At 38.1% G+C, this 14,520-nt stretch overlaps 1 protein-coding gene and 1 long non-coding RNA gene across 2 annotated transcripts; both read right to left on the bottom strand.

Moving 5' to 3' along the window:
- Positions 1-320: 320 nt before the first annotated feature.
- LOC139853639 (G-type lectin S-receptor-like serine/threonine-protein kinase At5g24080) lies at positions 321-1,184 on the bottom strand (the record flags this gene model as incomplete). The annotated part of the gene is made up of 1 exon (XM_071843018.1): positions 321-1,184. A coding segment is annotated over one exon (864 nt), but the record flags the coding sequence as incomplete, so codon positions are not given.
- A 2,339-nt stretch (positions 1,185-3,523) lies between these two features.
- LOC139853032 (uncharacterized) lies at positions 3,524-4,753 on the bottom strand. The gene is made up of 4 exons (XR_011761261.1): positions 4,540-4,753; positions 4,415-4,441; positions 3,780-3,821; positions 3,524-3,697 (listed from the first exon to the last, which is right to left on the bottom strand). It is a non-coding gene; the product is annotated as an uncharacterized lncRNA (long non-coding RNA).
- Between the last annotated feature and the right edge of the window lie 9,767 nt (positions 4,754-14,520).

Below are 14,520 nucleotides of genomic sequence, written 5' to 3'. Positions count from 1 at the left end.
GATTATTAAGAGCTTCCGCTGTCGCATACTTAAATAAGGACGAGATTTAGAGTCCATGCTTGTATGATATTGTGTAAAAACTACATTCAAGAAACTTATTTTGTTGTAACATATTTGTATTGTAAACCATTATGTAATGGTCATGTGTAAACATGATATTTTAGATTATCATTATTTGATAATCTACGTAAAGCTTTTTTAAACCTTTATTGATGAAATAAAGGTTATGGTTTGTTTTAAAATGAATGCAGTCTTTGAAAAACGTCTCATATAGAGGTCAAAACCTCGCAACGAAATCAATTAATATGGAACGTTTTTAATCAATAAGAACGGGACATTTCATCTAACTCCCCTTCCAACATTTTCACAACGATACTCATCACCTGCCTATTTTCAGGCTTATACTGAACGCAACAAAACGCCACCTTAAGCATCCTCTCTGCAGCTTCTTGATCTTTCTCTTCGATTTCACAAATGGTTATCAAATCCTCCAGTTTTTTCTCTTCATACTTGTTCCATGCCCATAATGGGAACCACTGCTGAGTATCGTCAAGTTTCACCTCCTTGTTCCTCCTCCTCCCGATGACATCAAAAAGTAGCATCCCAAAACTATAAACATCACATTTGTGTGTAACCGGAAATGGCTGCCAAAGCTCAGGTGCAGCATAACCTGGAGTGCCTTGTCCTCTAGTCATTGTTATATGAGTTTTATCCCTGCTCCAAAGTTTTGCCAAACCAAAATCTGCTACTTTGGCACAAAAGTTTGAATCCAAAAGTATGTTTTCTGGTTTGATATCATAATGAACTATTCTTTGAGCACATTCTTCGTGCAAGTAAGAGATACCTCTTGCTGTCCCCACCGCAATTTCATGAAGTTTCTGAAACCCTATCATAGCCCCTTCGTTGGCTTTAAACAAGTGGTTATCTAAAGAACCATTGATCATAAACTCGTACACAAGAGCTTTTAAGCTTGATTCAAAGCAAAACCCATAAAGTCTAACAAGATTAAAGTGATGGGTTCTTACCATTGTGCTTACTTCCGCCATAAATTGTTTCTCAATTGTCTTGTCTGAGCTCCCATTAAGTACTTTGACAGCTAAAGTTGTGCCGTTGCTAATGATTCCCTTGTAAACCGTACCAAATCCGCCTGAACCCAATAAGATGCTGAAGTTGTCTGTTGCAATTCTTGTTGGGAAATTACGGTCTCACTAATTCCAACCACCCAGCCCAACAATAATAGTAAAGAAATAAGAACAATACACAACACAAGATTTAACGTGGAAACTCCAAAACAGGAGAAAAACCACCGGCCCCCAAAGAGAGAAATAACTATATCACAAATTGTTACAATGATATAGACGACTCTCTTAAGCCAACTACACTCTCCAAAATATTTAACTAATACAACTCTCAAACAAGAGTAAGAAAGAAAGAAATAATCAAATACTTAAAGTATATTGATTGGTGCAAATTGGAATGAAGACTTAGCCCTCCTTTTATAACCAAGTCACTCACCCCTCACATCTTCCTCCCACCAATGTGGGATAAACATATCTTCTACTAGCCAAAATAAACCAACAAATCTCCACCTTTTGGATAGAAGAAGATAACCATGCTTCCACATTGCAAGGATAACCGATGTAGACGCTTCCTCGACGACAACTTCAAGATCCTCATCTTTATGCCGTTGACATTATCTCCCAAGAGACAAAACTTGCATCTTCATCGAACATTGTCTAAACCGACAATCATTGTCATCACAGACAATCATAACTCTTAACAAGAATTATCATACTCCACCATTAAGAGTATAGCACTTAGAAGATCACATTCCAAGCATTTCACCTCGGCACATGTTGTTGAACAACCAGCTGAAACTTTATGGTGCAACTTCCCTGTTTGGCTTTCCCGAAAGTACCATCAGCTACAACATCAGTTTCCACCACACAACCTGCATAAATGCCATACCAATGCCCATGTGTAATTGTGGAATCGCTAACGAACATCCCTTTCCACGGTGGCGCGGACACACCATGAGGATGACGTGACTTCAGAGGAATTCGTCACTCTCCGTAACAACGGAGACAATGTTAGCGTCTTTGGAGCCATTTGCCGGATTAGCTCCACCGGGACAATTAACCCTTACATGTCCAGTCTTCCCGCACTTCCAGCATGTCAGATTCTTTCTAGAGTTTCTCTTCTGCCTATCCGAACACAACACTATCGTATCTCCTGATGATGAGACCCCGTTAACTTCCAGTCTTTTCTCCTCGGATAGGAGCTTGCTAGTAACGTCTTCAAACTTCAGAGTTTTCTTCCCATACATCAAAATAGGTTTCATGTGTTCATAAGACGATAATAAAGATAATATCAACCTCAAAGCTTTATCTTCATCATCCGTTTTAACTCCAATAGCCTCCAGTTCTGAAACAATACAGTTAAGAATACTTAGATGATCTGAAATCTTTGAACCCCCATCCATACGCAGAGTATGAAATTGTTCTTTAAGACACAATCGATTTGAGATGCCCTTGCCCTGGTACAACTGCTCTAGTTTAACCCAAAGCTCCTTTGCCGTTGATAACCCGTGCACATTTGCAAGCACGTTCTTTGCAAGACACAAACGAATCGCACTTGCTGCCCTCAAATCCATATCATCCCATTCTTCTTCATCGAACTTACTGCTAGAATCACTGCCAGGAACAAGAGTGGGTTTACCCTTCAAAGCCTTGTGTAAACCAGACTGAATCAACACATCCTTGACTTGAACCTGCCATAAGCCAAAATTGATCATCCCATCAAATTTCTCTACATCAAACCTCATTGGACTGAACTTCGACATCGTATCCGTATCCTATAAACAACACTTTCTCTGATTTTGCTCACGTTTCGAATAGCCAAAAGATGTAGCAGGTAGCCAGGACCCTTTAAATCGGAAATCCACAACTCGCCACTAACAAATCCAACTATTACTACGAATCAGAAAAAATATTGTCTAACCAGATACCCTATACGATCAATAGAACTCGTTTCTGATGTGGACGATCCACTCCCGTGGCAACCACAGAGCATACTCCGACTCCTATAACCGAGACACCCGTCAAACCTGACGCTCTGATACCAGTTGTTGGGAAATTACGGTCTCACTAATTCCCACCACCTAGCCCAACAATAATAGTAAAGAAATAAGAACAATACACAACACAAGATTTAACGTGGAAACTCCAAAACAGGAGAAAAACCACCGGCCCCCAAAGAGAGAAATACACTATATCACAAATTATTACAATGATATAGACGACTCTCTTAAGCCAACTACACTCTCCAAAATATTTAACTAATACAACTCTCAAACAAGAGTAAGAAAGAAAGAAATAATCAAATACTTAAAGTGTATTGATTGGTGCAAATTGGAATGAAGACTTAGCCCTCCTTTTATAACCAAGTCACTCACCCCTCACATCTTCCTCCCACCAATGTGGGATAAACATATCTTCTACTAGCCAAAATAAACCAACAATTCTTAGCTGTTTTGACGTGAACTGAATGGGCTTCTCTCTTTCCATGTCATCCAAGAACTTGACCATGGTTAGCGGAATAAAACGTGAATCGTTAACTGGTGGGTTAACTTTTATTATATTAGACCATCTTATTCTTTCGAATACCAATCTCCAGCAGACTACCGATCCGAGACAAACTGCAAATAAGAAACCATTTACATCAACAAATTACTATTGATACTATACTTCTCTTAAACAAGGTGAAAAAAGTTAACTTACATATAACGAAAACAACAACACCGATAATAGCAACAGCTGCGCCTGCCATAGTGTTGGGAAGAAAATAAATTTAGAACATAAACCTTTCGGGATTCAATGATCGATATACGTTTTGGATGTTTAACATGAGAGGCTTATATCAATAATAAACTTTTATCCTAGTACCGAACCGTATCGGAACCGAAAAATACCGATCCCGAATTTCCCCAATATCGAATACCGGTACCGTACCATTTTTTCATAACCGGTACCGGTTCGGTACCGGGTTCGGTACCGGTAATTCCGGTATTTTACTTGTTAGTACCGAATTTGGACTGCCAAAAAATTTATGGAATGCAAACAACATCATTCATACAAAAAACAACATCATTCATACAAAAAACAGCATCATTTATACTAAAAACAGTTTATTCTCTGATAGAAAAATACAAACATCTTCCACTATCGGTTAATGTTAAGAAGTAACAAGTGATTATGGCACAGGAATAACAGCATAAATACGTTTGTTTCCAAGTGATTATAAAAAAGTTGAGTTATTTTCAATTATAAAGTCCATCGAGATGCAAAAACTTTTAATCGGAGCAGGAACAAGTGTACATTCAGATGTTAAGTACAAGAGGATTAAGTTGTATTACCTCTGCTCTCGTATCAACGGTGTGTCTCTGCATTGAAAAATAAGAAAATATAAACGGATATGAAATGATCAAACTTGTAGCCAAACATAAGGAATATAAATAAAGAAACGGCTACGAAATCATACCTTTGCCGAACTTGTATCATTACGAGTCTGCAAGAAATAATATTAAAATGTGATCAATTACTTGAAAGATAATAGAGCAAGATAACAGTTTTGATCCGTATATGGTATAAAGTTTGTTAATGAAATCGGTACTAATACGGGAATTTCCCGGTACCGTACATGTACCGCATCTTATGTACCGAAACCGAAAAGCCACAAAATCTGGAACCGGAACCGGTCCCGTTTACCCTTCGGTCCGGTAAAACAGTATCGGTACCGGTTCGGTACCGGTACGGGATCGATAAAATGGTACTTCTGCTCATCCCTATATATATATGGTCTACAAGCAATGTGAAGTGGTACTTACAAACAATGACAAGCTGGTTGTCTCCAAGGAAAAAGACTTCCGCGTTGAGTTTTTGATAAATGATCTACGCATTTGATTTGGTCAATAAAAGAAATAAAATTGTTTTGACTATTCATATATTTTTCCCCCTTAAAATGCATACTATTATATAAAAACATATCCAGAGATCAAGATAGTACAAATTAATATAATATAAAACATAATCTAGCCCTTATAAACAAATGCAACATATGGTAAAAAGAAAAATTAGCTACCCCGAAACAAACTACCAACATGGCGAGAATAAAGTTAACAAGGCTAGCGTGACCCGAAGTGCCGCCAGGACCAAACCATTTCCGACAAACATATCGAGTCAATAAAGAGAACACCGAAGACTGCCAGAAAACGAAACACCGACCACCCCTAACCTTCAAAAGCCACCACAAAACAAAACTCCAACCATAAAACACCAACCCACAACCACTGATCCTAAACCAATCTCCAACAGAGCGTTCGTCGTCTAGTTAACCCGAAAGATGAGACTGAAAAATGAGGAGTACGACAAGAAAGCACAAGGCGGAGAGCAAAAAAACAAGACGACGACTTAGGACACCACCAAGAGCCGCCACCACCTTTAGGAAATAAATGGAGGACCATTATCAACTGGGTGGTAATAACCATCAAAAAGCCTCACCAATGGGAAACACCGGTGGGACGATGAGGCTGGAAACACCTACAAGAAGCTGAGAAAACGAGCACAAAAACATGTTGGAATGTGAAGCGAGTTAAGCAAGGAATCGAAACGATCAAGTGCTACTCGCGATTGCGAAGTATGGGGTTGCGGGCGCGAAATGGAGCTGACAGGCCAGAATTGTCTAGAAGCTTGTTTTTTGTTCGTTAAGTAGTTTACGTGTTTAGTTTTGCCTATATAAACATCATATTGTATCCCATAACTGTGTGCACGAAAAATATAGTGAAAGTATCTGGTTTGCGCCCGTGGAGTAATCCCTTCTTCGTGTTTTGGAGTTGGGATATAACCACGTTAAATCCCGTGTCATTTATCTCTATTTATTTATGCTTTATTATTCGTTTGTCGTTCGTGAGCTAGTGATTGGTTTAAATCAATTGTCTTGTTGGGGCCTTCCGAATTCCTAACAAGTGGTATCAGAGCTTAGGCTCGGTTTTACGGGCACGATGTCGAATTTGGAAGCAAGAAGAAAAAGACCGATGATGCTGAAGTTTGTCGACTCGCGACCACGAGACCTCTGGTCGCGATCGCGAGGTTTGCACAGCCATGTTTCAGTTTTATTTTTTTTTTTGTTCAAACGACGGACTAGGGATTTGTCTTGCAACATATATCGAGACCATGTGACTTAGTTGTTCGCGGTAATCGTGGGGTATGTCTATGTATCCATGATGATTAATCACACCAAGGTTAGTCTGATCTTGGCTTTTATGATGCAATTAGTCGATGAATTGTATTATGATAGTGATGGTTCACGAAGGGTTATAAAGTCAGAGGTCGGGTCGATGGGTTCGTTGCGGAGAGATTTTTTGGGAGATTCGGGTAACGGATCTGAGTTCTCGTTCTTCATGATCCCGTGCGAAAGAATGATTGAACTATCAATTTCGGAGTTTCGGGAGTTGTTGTAGTAGAAAATTCGTAGCAGGTTCGTTATCCATTGGATCGACTTGATATTTTGGTTGTGAATAGTAGACACACTGATCTATACGTGGTAAAACTCTGAGACTGATCTGACCGTTGGATCTTGAGATATGATTTTTCGAATATGGGCAGTTTTCAGGATAAAATTTTTCGGGTTTGATGACGCGAGTGCGGGATGATTTTGTCTCGAAAACTTCGAGCGATACGAGCTATGTTTTCAGAGATGTAGGTTTGTTATGGAAGCTCAGGAGGGTGTTCTTTTCTCAGGTTAGAGCGGTTGGGGTAACGAACAAGGCGGCAAAGCCAAGTGTGTGCGTGTGGGGGGGGGGTGGTTACTTGGGTAGCAAAATTCTTGAACACTGATTTTAGTGGCCTTGAGAAATTACCAATGAACCAATTTACCTATGTTGACTACAAGGGTGGTCACATTTTGTTGAGAGAGAATGAGCGATATATTAAATGGTATCGTCAAGAACAAAGGGTCGAGGTTAATGAGGAGGAGGAAATGGAGCGTATCTGGGAGGGTAATGTTAATGTGGGCTATGGTAACTATGCACCAGCATATGGTGCAAGTTCTAGTGGTGCGGGCAGCTTGGGGCTAGGTGGGTTGTCCGAAGGATGGTTTGTAGAGCAATTTGGTAACATGAACTTGCAAAGACAAATAGAGCACGATGAAGCACAATACCGTCTTGCGTGGATGGAATCTTATCAAGCATGGCAATCGCATGTCATGCATTTATCCCATAATGATCCAACCGCCACTTAGCTACTTGAGCCCCATTACCAACCCTACAACCGTCAATAACCATTCTCCCCGCACCCACCCCCATTTGACCCGCAAGAAGCTTTAAGGCAAGCAATCGAGAATCAAGAATTTGAAAGTATGAGGCAAGCGCAAGAGGAACAAGAGAGGTTAAGGATAGAATCTCAACAAAAACAAAGAGGAAATTTGGGCGGTGGCCCATTTGGTTGGTGGTAATTATGGTAATTCTTATTCCAAAATAATATATGTGATGTGATTTTTTAGCATGTGATTTGTGAAACTTTGGTTTAATGATGTTGGCTTGTGAATTTTTATTGTGAAACTTGGATTTATGATAGTTGCATGTATGTTGGCATCTTAATTTGTGGTGTAGGTGATTTGAGACGATTTACATTTGGATGATTGTAATAACGTAACACTTATGATCGTTGATTTGATGGCTTGTTTGTGGATTGTATTATGGTTGTTTGTTGTACGTTGTCTTGTTTGTTTGGTTCTTGATGGCAGGATATTATTGATGATTGATCCAAGCCTGGCATTAAGATCAGGCATCAAGCTCAGCAACTTGCAATATTTTGGTGTCACTTTTCGATTTATTTGACAATGAATACAATTGTTCTTCATAACCGTTCCCAATTCTCTTCTCTTCTCATATCTTCAATTTTTCCCTTCTAATTTTTTCCATTTTGATGAATACATGTGATAGGGACATTACATGGATTCAAGTGTGTGTGTGTGTGTGTGTGTGGGTGTGTGGGTGTGGGTGTGTGTGTGGGGGGGGGGGGGGGCAGAAAATAATTTTTGGGCCAAATGTCTAAAATTTGAAAATGTCGCATACACTAAAAACTTAACCAATGCAGGTTGTTGAAAAATTTTTGGAACAAGTTTTTGCCATTACAATAACAAAAATCATTAAGTAATAAAATGGTATAAAACTTGTATTTTGGGGGAGTAAAGTCTTCCCTTATGCTCTATGAATTAAGGAAGTAAAGTCTCTTTTGTTGTTGCAATTTTATGTGGAAGTAAAGTGTTCCACTTTAATGAGATTCATGTGCTTTAAGTGAACAACAAAAGTGAATCAAATTGTGCACGGAAGTAAAGTCTTCCATGGTGTTTCAAAATAAAAAACTAAGTGCCTAAAGTTTTATACTTTAGCACTTCCGGATGATTCAAGTCCATCCTCTAAGGAAGTAAAATCTTTCGAATTCCGTTCTACTTGGTGTGGGAGACTTCCTGATCCATGTCATTTCATATTGACATTGGTTGATGCATCCTTTCATGATGTATCACACCGATGTATCATACCGTGGGAAGAGGATCCCCGAGCTTCACAATGTGTTATCTTCTTTATGAAGAGCAATGGCTTCGTGCTAGCGTTGCTTAGACAACACACGCCATGGCCAAAAGTCATGGCACATTTTCTTTCAAATACGTAAATGTAGTATCTACTTTCTACCTTTTCTTAAAATAAGCATAAAAGCTTGATATGAAGGAAGTAGCTAAGTGTTTAAAATTTCAAACTGTGACATTTATGGTTGATCGGGTCCACCTATTTAAGGAAGTCAAGTCCTCCCAAGAGCGTTCTACTTGGCATGGGACCTCCCTAATCCATGCCATTTCATACTAGCATCCTTTCATAATGCGATGGTACCGATGGGAGAGAAAGTCTTGAACTATCAGCCCGAATAGGATTGATAGGGTAAATTAAATCCCTTGTGGCCTTCTCGTCTAGCTCCTTAAACACCGGAGTCTAATAAGGGTTGGTTACTTGCCGGGTGCCGTTGACTATTACCAAGTTGACCGTGGAAGGCACCCCAACACTCACCAAAGGAAATTGTCCTCCCATCGCTATCAAACCAGATAGTTTGTCTACGAGGTTGGCAATTTCCCATGCATTCATCCCAAAACAGGAATGGCTTGTATGCACATAGCCTTTTTGAACCCAAGGTAATTGGTATCTCATCGCCTCCGAACTGGGAGGTAGTTCATCCTAGATGATATACCGAGATAGCAATTACCCATGCGGTCATTCCAAAACCGGGATGACTTTGAATGCACAAAGCCTTAAAAAACAAATATTTTCTAGAAAACTTGTCTTGTGTAAAAAAATTGACTTGTTTTCCCATTCTAAAATGCAAATGGTTTTCTAAAGGCTTTGTTTTTCCCTAAGACCAAGCTTTTTTGGGTGACTCATGACATTGGCGTTCTAAATACTGAAGTGAAGCGTTTGGGCAATCCTTGACTTGTTGAGGAGAGTTAGGTGGTGGAAGTGAAATTTGAATTTTGAGGTTTGAAGAATGCTCCTATGAAGGTTTGCGCTAAAAGTTTAATTCTTGATTTATTTAATCTAAAATGTGATCTTGCGGATGCTGTTGATTTAGAACCTTTATAGGGAGCAAGTTTGTATCTTTGATTGTGTGAGTTGGTTGAAATGTGAATTTGAGTATTTAGGCTTGAATAAGGATGTTGTTGAGGATGTTTGTGAAGATTGAAGCTTGTGCATTGTCATCATTCGTGAAGACATCAAGTGGCTTAGCATACCACCTCTTGAGTTTCACCCGTTTAGCAACTTTGGGTAATTTGTAGCCGAGTCCTTGGTTGATTGTGAGATTGTGAAGGAATCGTGTTTGTGAAAAGTTGTGAAATTTGAAGAAATGAAGTCTTGGTTAGGAGTAGCGATGATTGCTTTTGAGGTTTAGATTGAAGAATTTGTCAAGGATTGCCACTAGTTATCCATTTGAGGTTTGATGAAGATTGTTTGAAGATTATTGAGCTTGAGTCTTGGAAGTTGAAGTTTTTGGAAGAAGGAGTAGAAGTTGAAGCTCGATATTGGGTGAGCACAAGTTTTTGGAGATTATTTGAGCCTTTTAAGTTGCATAATCATGGAGGTAACTCTTTATGCTCGATTCTTGCACTTTGACTTTGATCTTGCTATGCTATTATTATCTTGAGGCGCTATATCCATGACTTGATTGATTTAAGCTTGCTTGAGAACAAGCAAGTCCTAAGTGTGGGAGATTTGATATTGCTCGATTTACACATGTTTTACCTTACAATATCTTCTTTGTTTCACTCGTTTTTTAGGCTTATTGAGTTCGGAAGATGGATATTTGTGCAATTGTGTTGGTTCAAGGCTAAAAACTCATTTCGGTGCAAAATTGACCAAAATATAGCCAAATTAGTGAACCAACGTGCAGGGCATGATTGAAAGTGCAAGGTAAATGCAAATGTGCAATTTCAAGTGAGAAAAATGAAGTTTCAGGAAGTGCAGTGCAAAGGTGCGGCGCACCAAACTCATGGTGCGACACACTATATCAAAGGAAATCCCAGAAATCAGAACAGAACATTTTGAAGGAATTGCATGTTATAAGGTGCGGCGCATCACCCATTAGGTGCAGCGCGCCTATTTCCAGTACAATGATGCGGCGCACCATTTAATAGGTGCGGCGTAACTATGCTGTTTTGGGTGCTGAATCTTACACCTATAAAAGGAAAAAAGATATGGTTTCATTAAGGGGGATATGAAGTTTCTACCTCGAATATTCTCCTTCATCATTTAGTAGGAGATTAAGGCTAATATAGAGGATTAAACTCAAGCTCAAGCAAGTTTAGTGTTAGATCTACATTATATTTCCATTTGGGTTGTAATCTCCACCTTTCTCTTCATTGTTTTCAATTGAATACTTGTAATTTTGAAATATGAAGCTTATTTGTTATATTTGGTCTTTGATTAGTGTTAGTTTAGCCATGCTTGGCTAATTTGATTGCGTTTGCTTATCTATGAAGCTCTAATGTAAGAATTTGCCCCAAATCAAATGAATAATTGTTGTTTGAATGAAATAATTGAGTTATTGTTATTGAGTTAGCTAATGATCCATTGCTAGTTTTTGTTGTGAACATAACTTGATTATAATGGTTGTTGATCATTTCTAAGTGATTTCAAATGAGATTCAATTTATACTTTAACATGTTTGCATGATCTAGACAATCAAGGAAATGATTACAAGTGACTGTGTCCTCTAATTGTATTGGTTTTCACAATATTCTTAGTCAAAACTAGTAGTGCTTAGTTTTCTTAAGTAATTTTGATTACTAATAGATTTTAAGTGATTTTAATCCAAGCATAATCTCAATGACCTCTCATGATTCAACTTGATCTTGTAATTCGATGCTTATGTGAATTTGCAAAGTGTAACTTGATTAAGGTTTAGTAGTGATATTAAACATCTAATAGTTCAACAACGAATGTGATAGCAATTAAGATAAAACGGGGCAATTCAAGCATAAGAGTGGATTACATAAGTTGACACTACTTAGTTACTTGATTTATATTTCGATATTTAGTTATTTACTTGTTGTTGCAAGTTTTAATTATTAGTCTATATCAATCAAAACCCCCCAATCAACTAAGACGATTATTAGTTTCGATATTCAATTGACATACTCTCTTGTGACGAACTTGAATTGAATGCTTACATGGAAGGTGCTATGATGATCGAGTTTTAGTTGCTCATTAGTTGTGTGCTTATGTGTAGTATTTGAATCTAGTTATAATTAAGAGTATTTGGTGCAACACATCATGTATATATACATATATATGTATAAGTATGTATATATATAATATGTATATATGTGTATATATATACATATATACATACTTATATATACATGTATATATATACATACTTATATATATACATACTTATGTACATATATACAAATATATCTATGTATATATATATATATATATATATATATATATATATATATATATATATATATATATATATATATATAGTGAAGCTTCAGGGACAACTTTCGGTTGGGGTGAACTCATGGGGCCATGTGTTTTTTTATTTAAATAAAAAATTGAGACTTGAAATTAATGATAAAATGTCAATAATATCCTTGCGCGTAAATAGATTCTCCAGATTCTCTCCCTACCTAAGTTCTTCATGGATCCTATATATATAGTAACGCCCCAAAAATATGAGGTATTATTTTACTACTTGATCATAATGTTCTATGTTATAAAAGTTAAAAATCGTGAGTTAAAATTTGCTAGGACTTGTGTTAAAAACTTTTAGAAGGACTTTTCTTGTGATTTGTATGTTAAGGGAGGGTACAAACATAATTATGTCTAAATGGGTAACATTAAAGGCTGGAAACTTCCATTTACCATCAAAAATTAACAAACCCTTGTCGGAGATAAAGTTTTGGCCCAGCCGAAGGTATTGTTTCGTTTCCTTCTCCAACATTTCACCTGCTGTTGTTGTTGTTGTTTCTATGAATGGATCATGAGTGTTTGGCCACCCCATTTTCGTTGTGTGGCCGGTTCGTAAAGCTAATCGGGTTGCACGTTCTCTTTCAGGCCGGGCTCGTGCTATTGTACCGTCCAAGCTGCGGTGTAAGATTAGTTCAAACAATGGTATCTTGAGTCAGTTGAGTTTTAGCATTTTGATTGTTGATTCGGACCCTTTTGTAAGACCCGAATCCGAATTGTACATTTGTATATACATAAATTAAGGCTGGAAACTGTAAAAGTGAAAGTGCACGATGCGCATTTGGATGCGCGGCGCGCATAACGTGCTGATAGCTCATTTTATCCTTTTTAGATATTTTAAAGGGGCATTTTGGTAGTTTCACATGTTGAACGCGTTTAAGGCCCCAAGGTCAGTTTGGTGGGTGTCATAACTTCATTTTCATCCACCTTATCACTTCCACATTCAATTTAGAGAGAGAGTAAGGTTTTAGTGAGAGAAAGCTCACCTTGGGGAAGAAAAAGAGGGAATCTTGCCTAAGCTCGAGTTTAAAAGTTGTTCATCTAGTCCCTAGCTACATTTGGAGTGTGGTGGTAAGTCTTAACCTTGATTTCCTTATTTTAATTTGTTTAAGGGTTAGGGTTTTGGGTTAGTGATGAACATAAAACCCATTGTTGGTGATTTTGGGGGCTTTTGGTTAAGATTGAGTCATGGGGACTCAAGAAGAACTAACCTAGGGTTTAAAGTGATAATTTGTGTTATGAGTCTTCAATAGTAAGTTAATCACTAGCACACTTGGATATTTAGTAAGTGGGTGTTATTTGGGTATGTTGATGACCCAAAAGGGTGTGTTGACCTTGAAATGGGTCAAATGGGTCTTTGATGACCTAAGTTATTTAATGAGTGTGAAAATGCAATAACCTTGTGCTGAAAAGAGTATTAAGACCATATTTAGCTAGTGTTAGGGTTTTGGCAGAATTGACCTAATATTAGGGTTAAGGGTGCAAATGGGTCGAAATTACACCATGGGTCAAAATGACAAGTGGATGGTGAGTGAGTTGGTTGACCAACTTGATTGTGTGATTGATTATATGCTTAATGTAATAGGTACGTTACATTGAAGGTTGCAAGCTCGGTTATCATTCACGAAAGGCTTTAAGGTGAGTGAAATAATTATATGCGTAGGTATATAATGTATTTATTTGTGTAGCGTGAGATGTGAAGTGTCGATGTGTTAAGACACCACGTTCACGTGACGAGTGAAGTGTTGATGTGTTAAGACACCACTCGGGGTGAAGTATCGATGTGTTAAGTGCCACCCCAAGTATGATGACGAGTGAAGTATCGACGTGTTAAGATACCACTCGGAGTGAAGTATCGACATGTTAAGATGCCACTCCAAGAGCTATCACGGGTGAAGCGTTGACGTGTTAAGACACCACTCGGGGTGAAGCATCGACGTGTTAAGATGCCACCCGTGGGATTAGTGTACGATGTGCTAAGTACTCTAATGGTTGGTATGAACACCGATGGAAAATTCGAGTACCATTCCTTGTACGATTGGTTAACCATAGTTATGTGTTGTGGCGTACCATATTATATTGTTCGCGTTATATATGTATGTACGTATGTATGTATGTATATATATATATATATATATATATATATATATATATATATATATATGCTATTGTTGTGCTAGCTTGTGGTATTGGAGGTTAACAGCTTTGTAATTGAGATAGTAAGCTAATTGTGTCGCTAGCATGTATGCGGTATGTGAGTAAGTGTTGCAAGTAGGTGTATTATATATGTATGAGTATAATTATTGCATTCACTAAGCGTTTTGCTTACCCTCTCGTTGTTTACCCTTTTTAGGCTCCAGCGTGGACAAGGGCAAGGGTATATGCTTGGATTAGAGATTTCACCTCTTTGGATTTGTTAGAGGAGGCTTTGGTGATTCGACCTA

Source organism: Rutidosis leptorrhynchoides, chromosome 6 (assembly GCF_046630445.1).
Source record: "Rutidosis leptorrhynchoides isolate AG116_Rl617_1_P2 chromosome 6, CSIRO_AGI_Rlap_v1, whole genome shotgun sequence".
Classification (NCBI taxonomy): Eukaryota; Viridiplantae; Streptophyta; class Magnoliopsida; order Asterales; family Asteraceae; genus Rutidosis; species Rutidosis leptorrhynchoides.
Note: the sequence above shows the minus strand (reverse complement) of the source record. Positions and strands in the feature narration are given on the sequence as shown.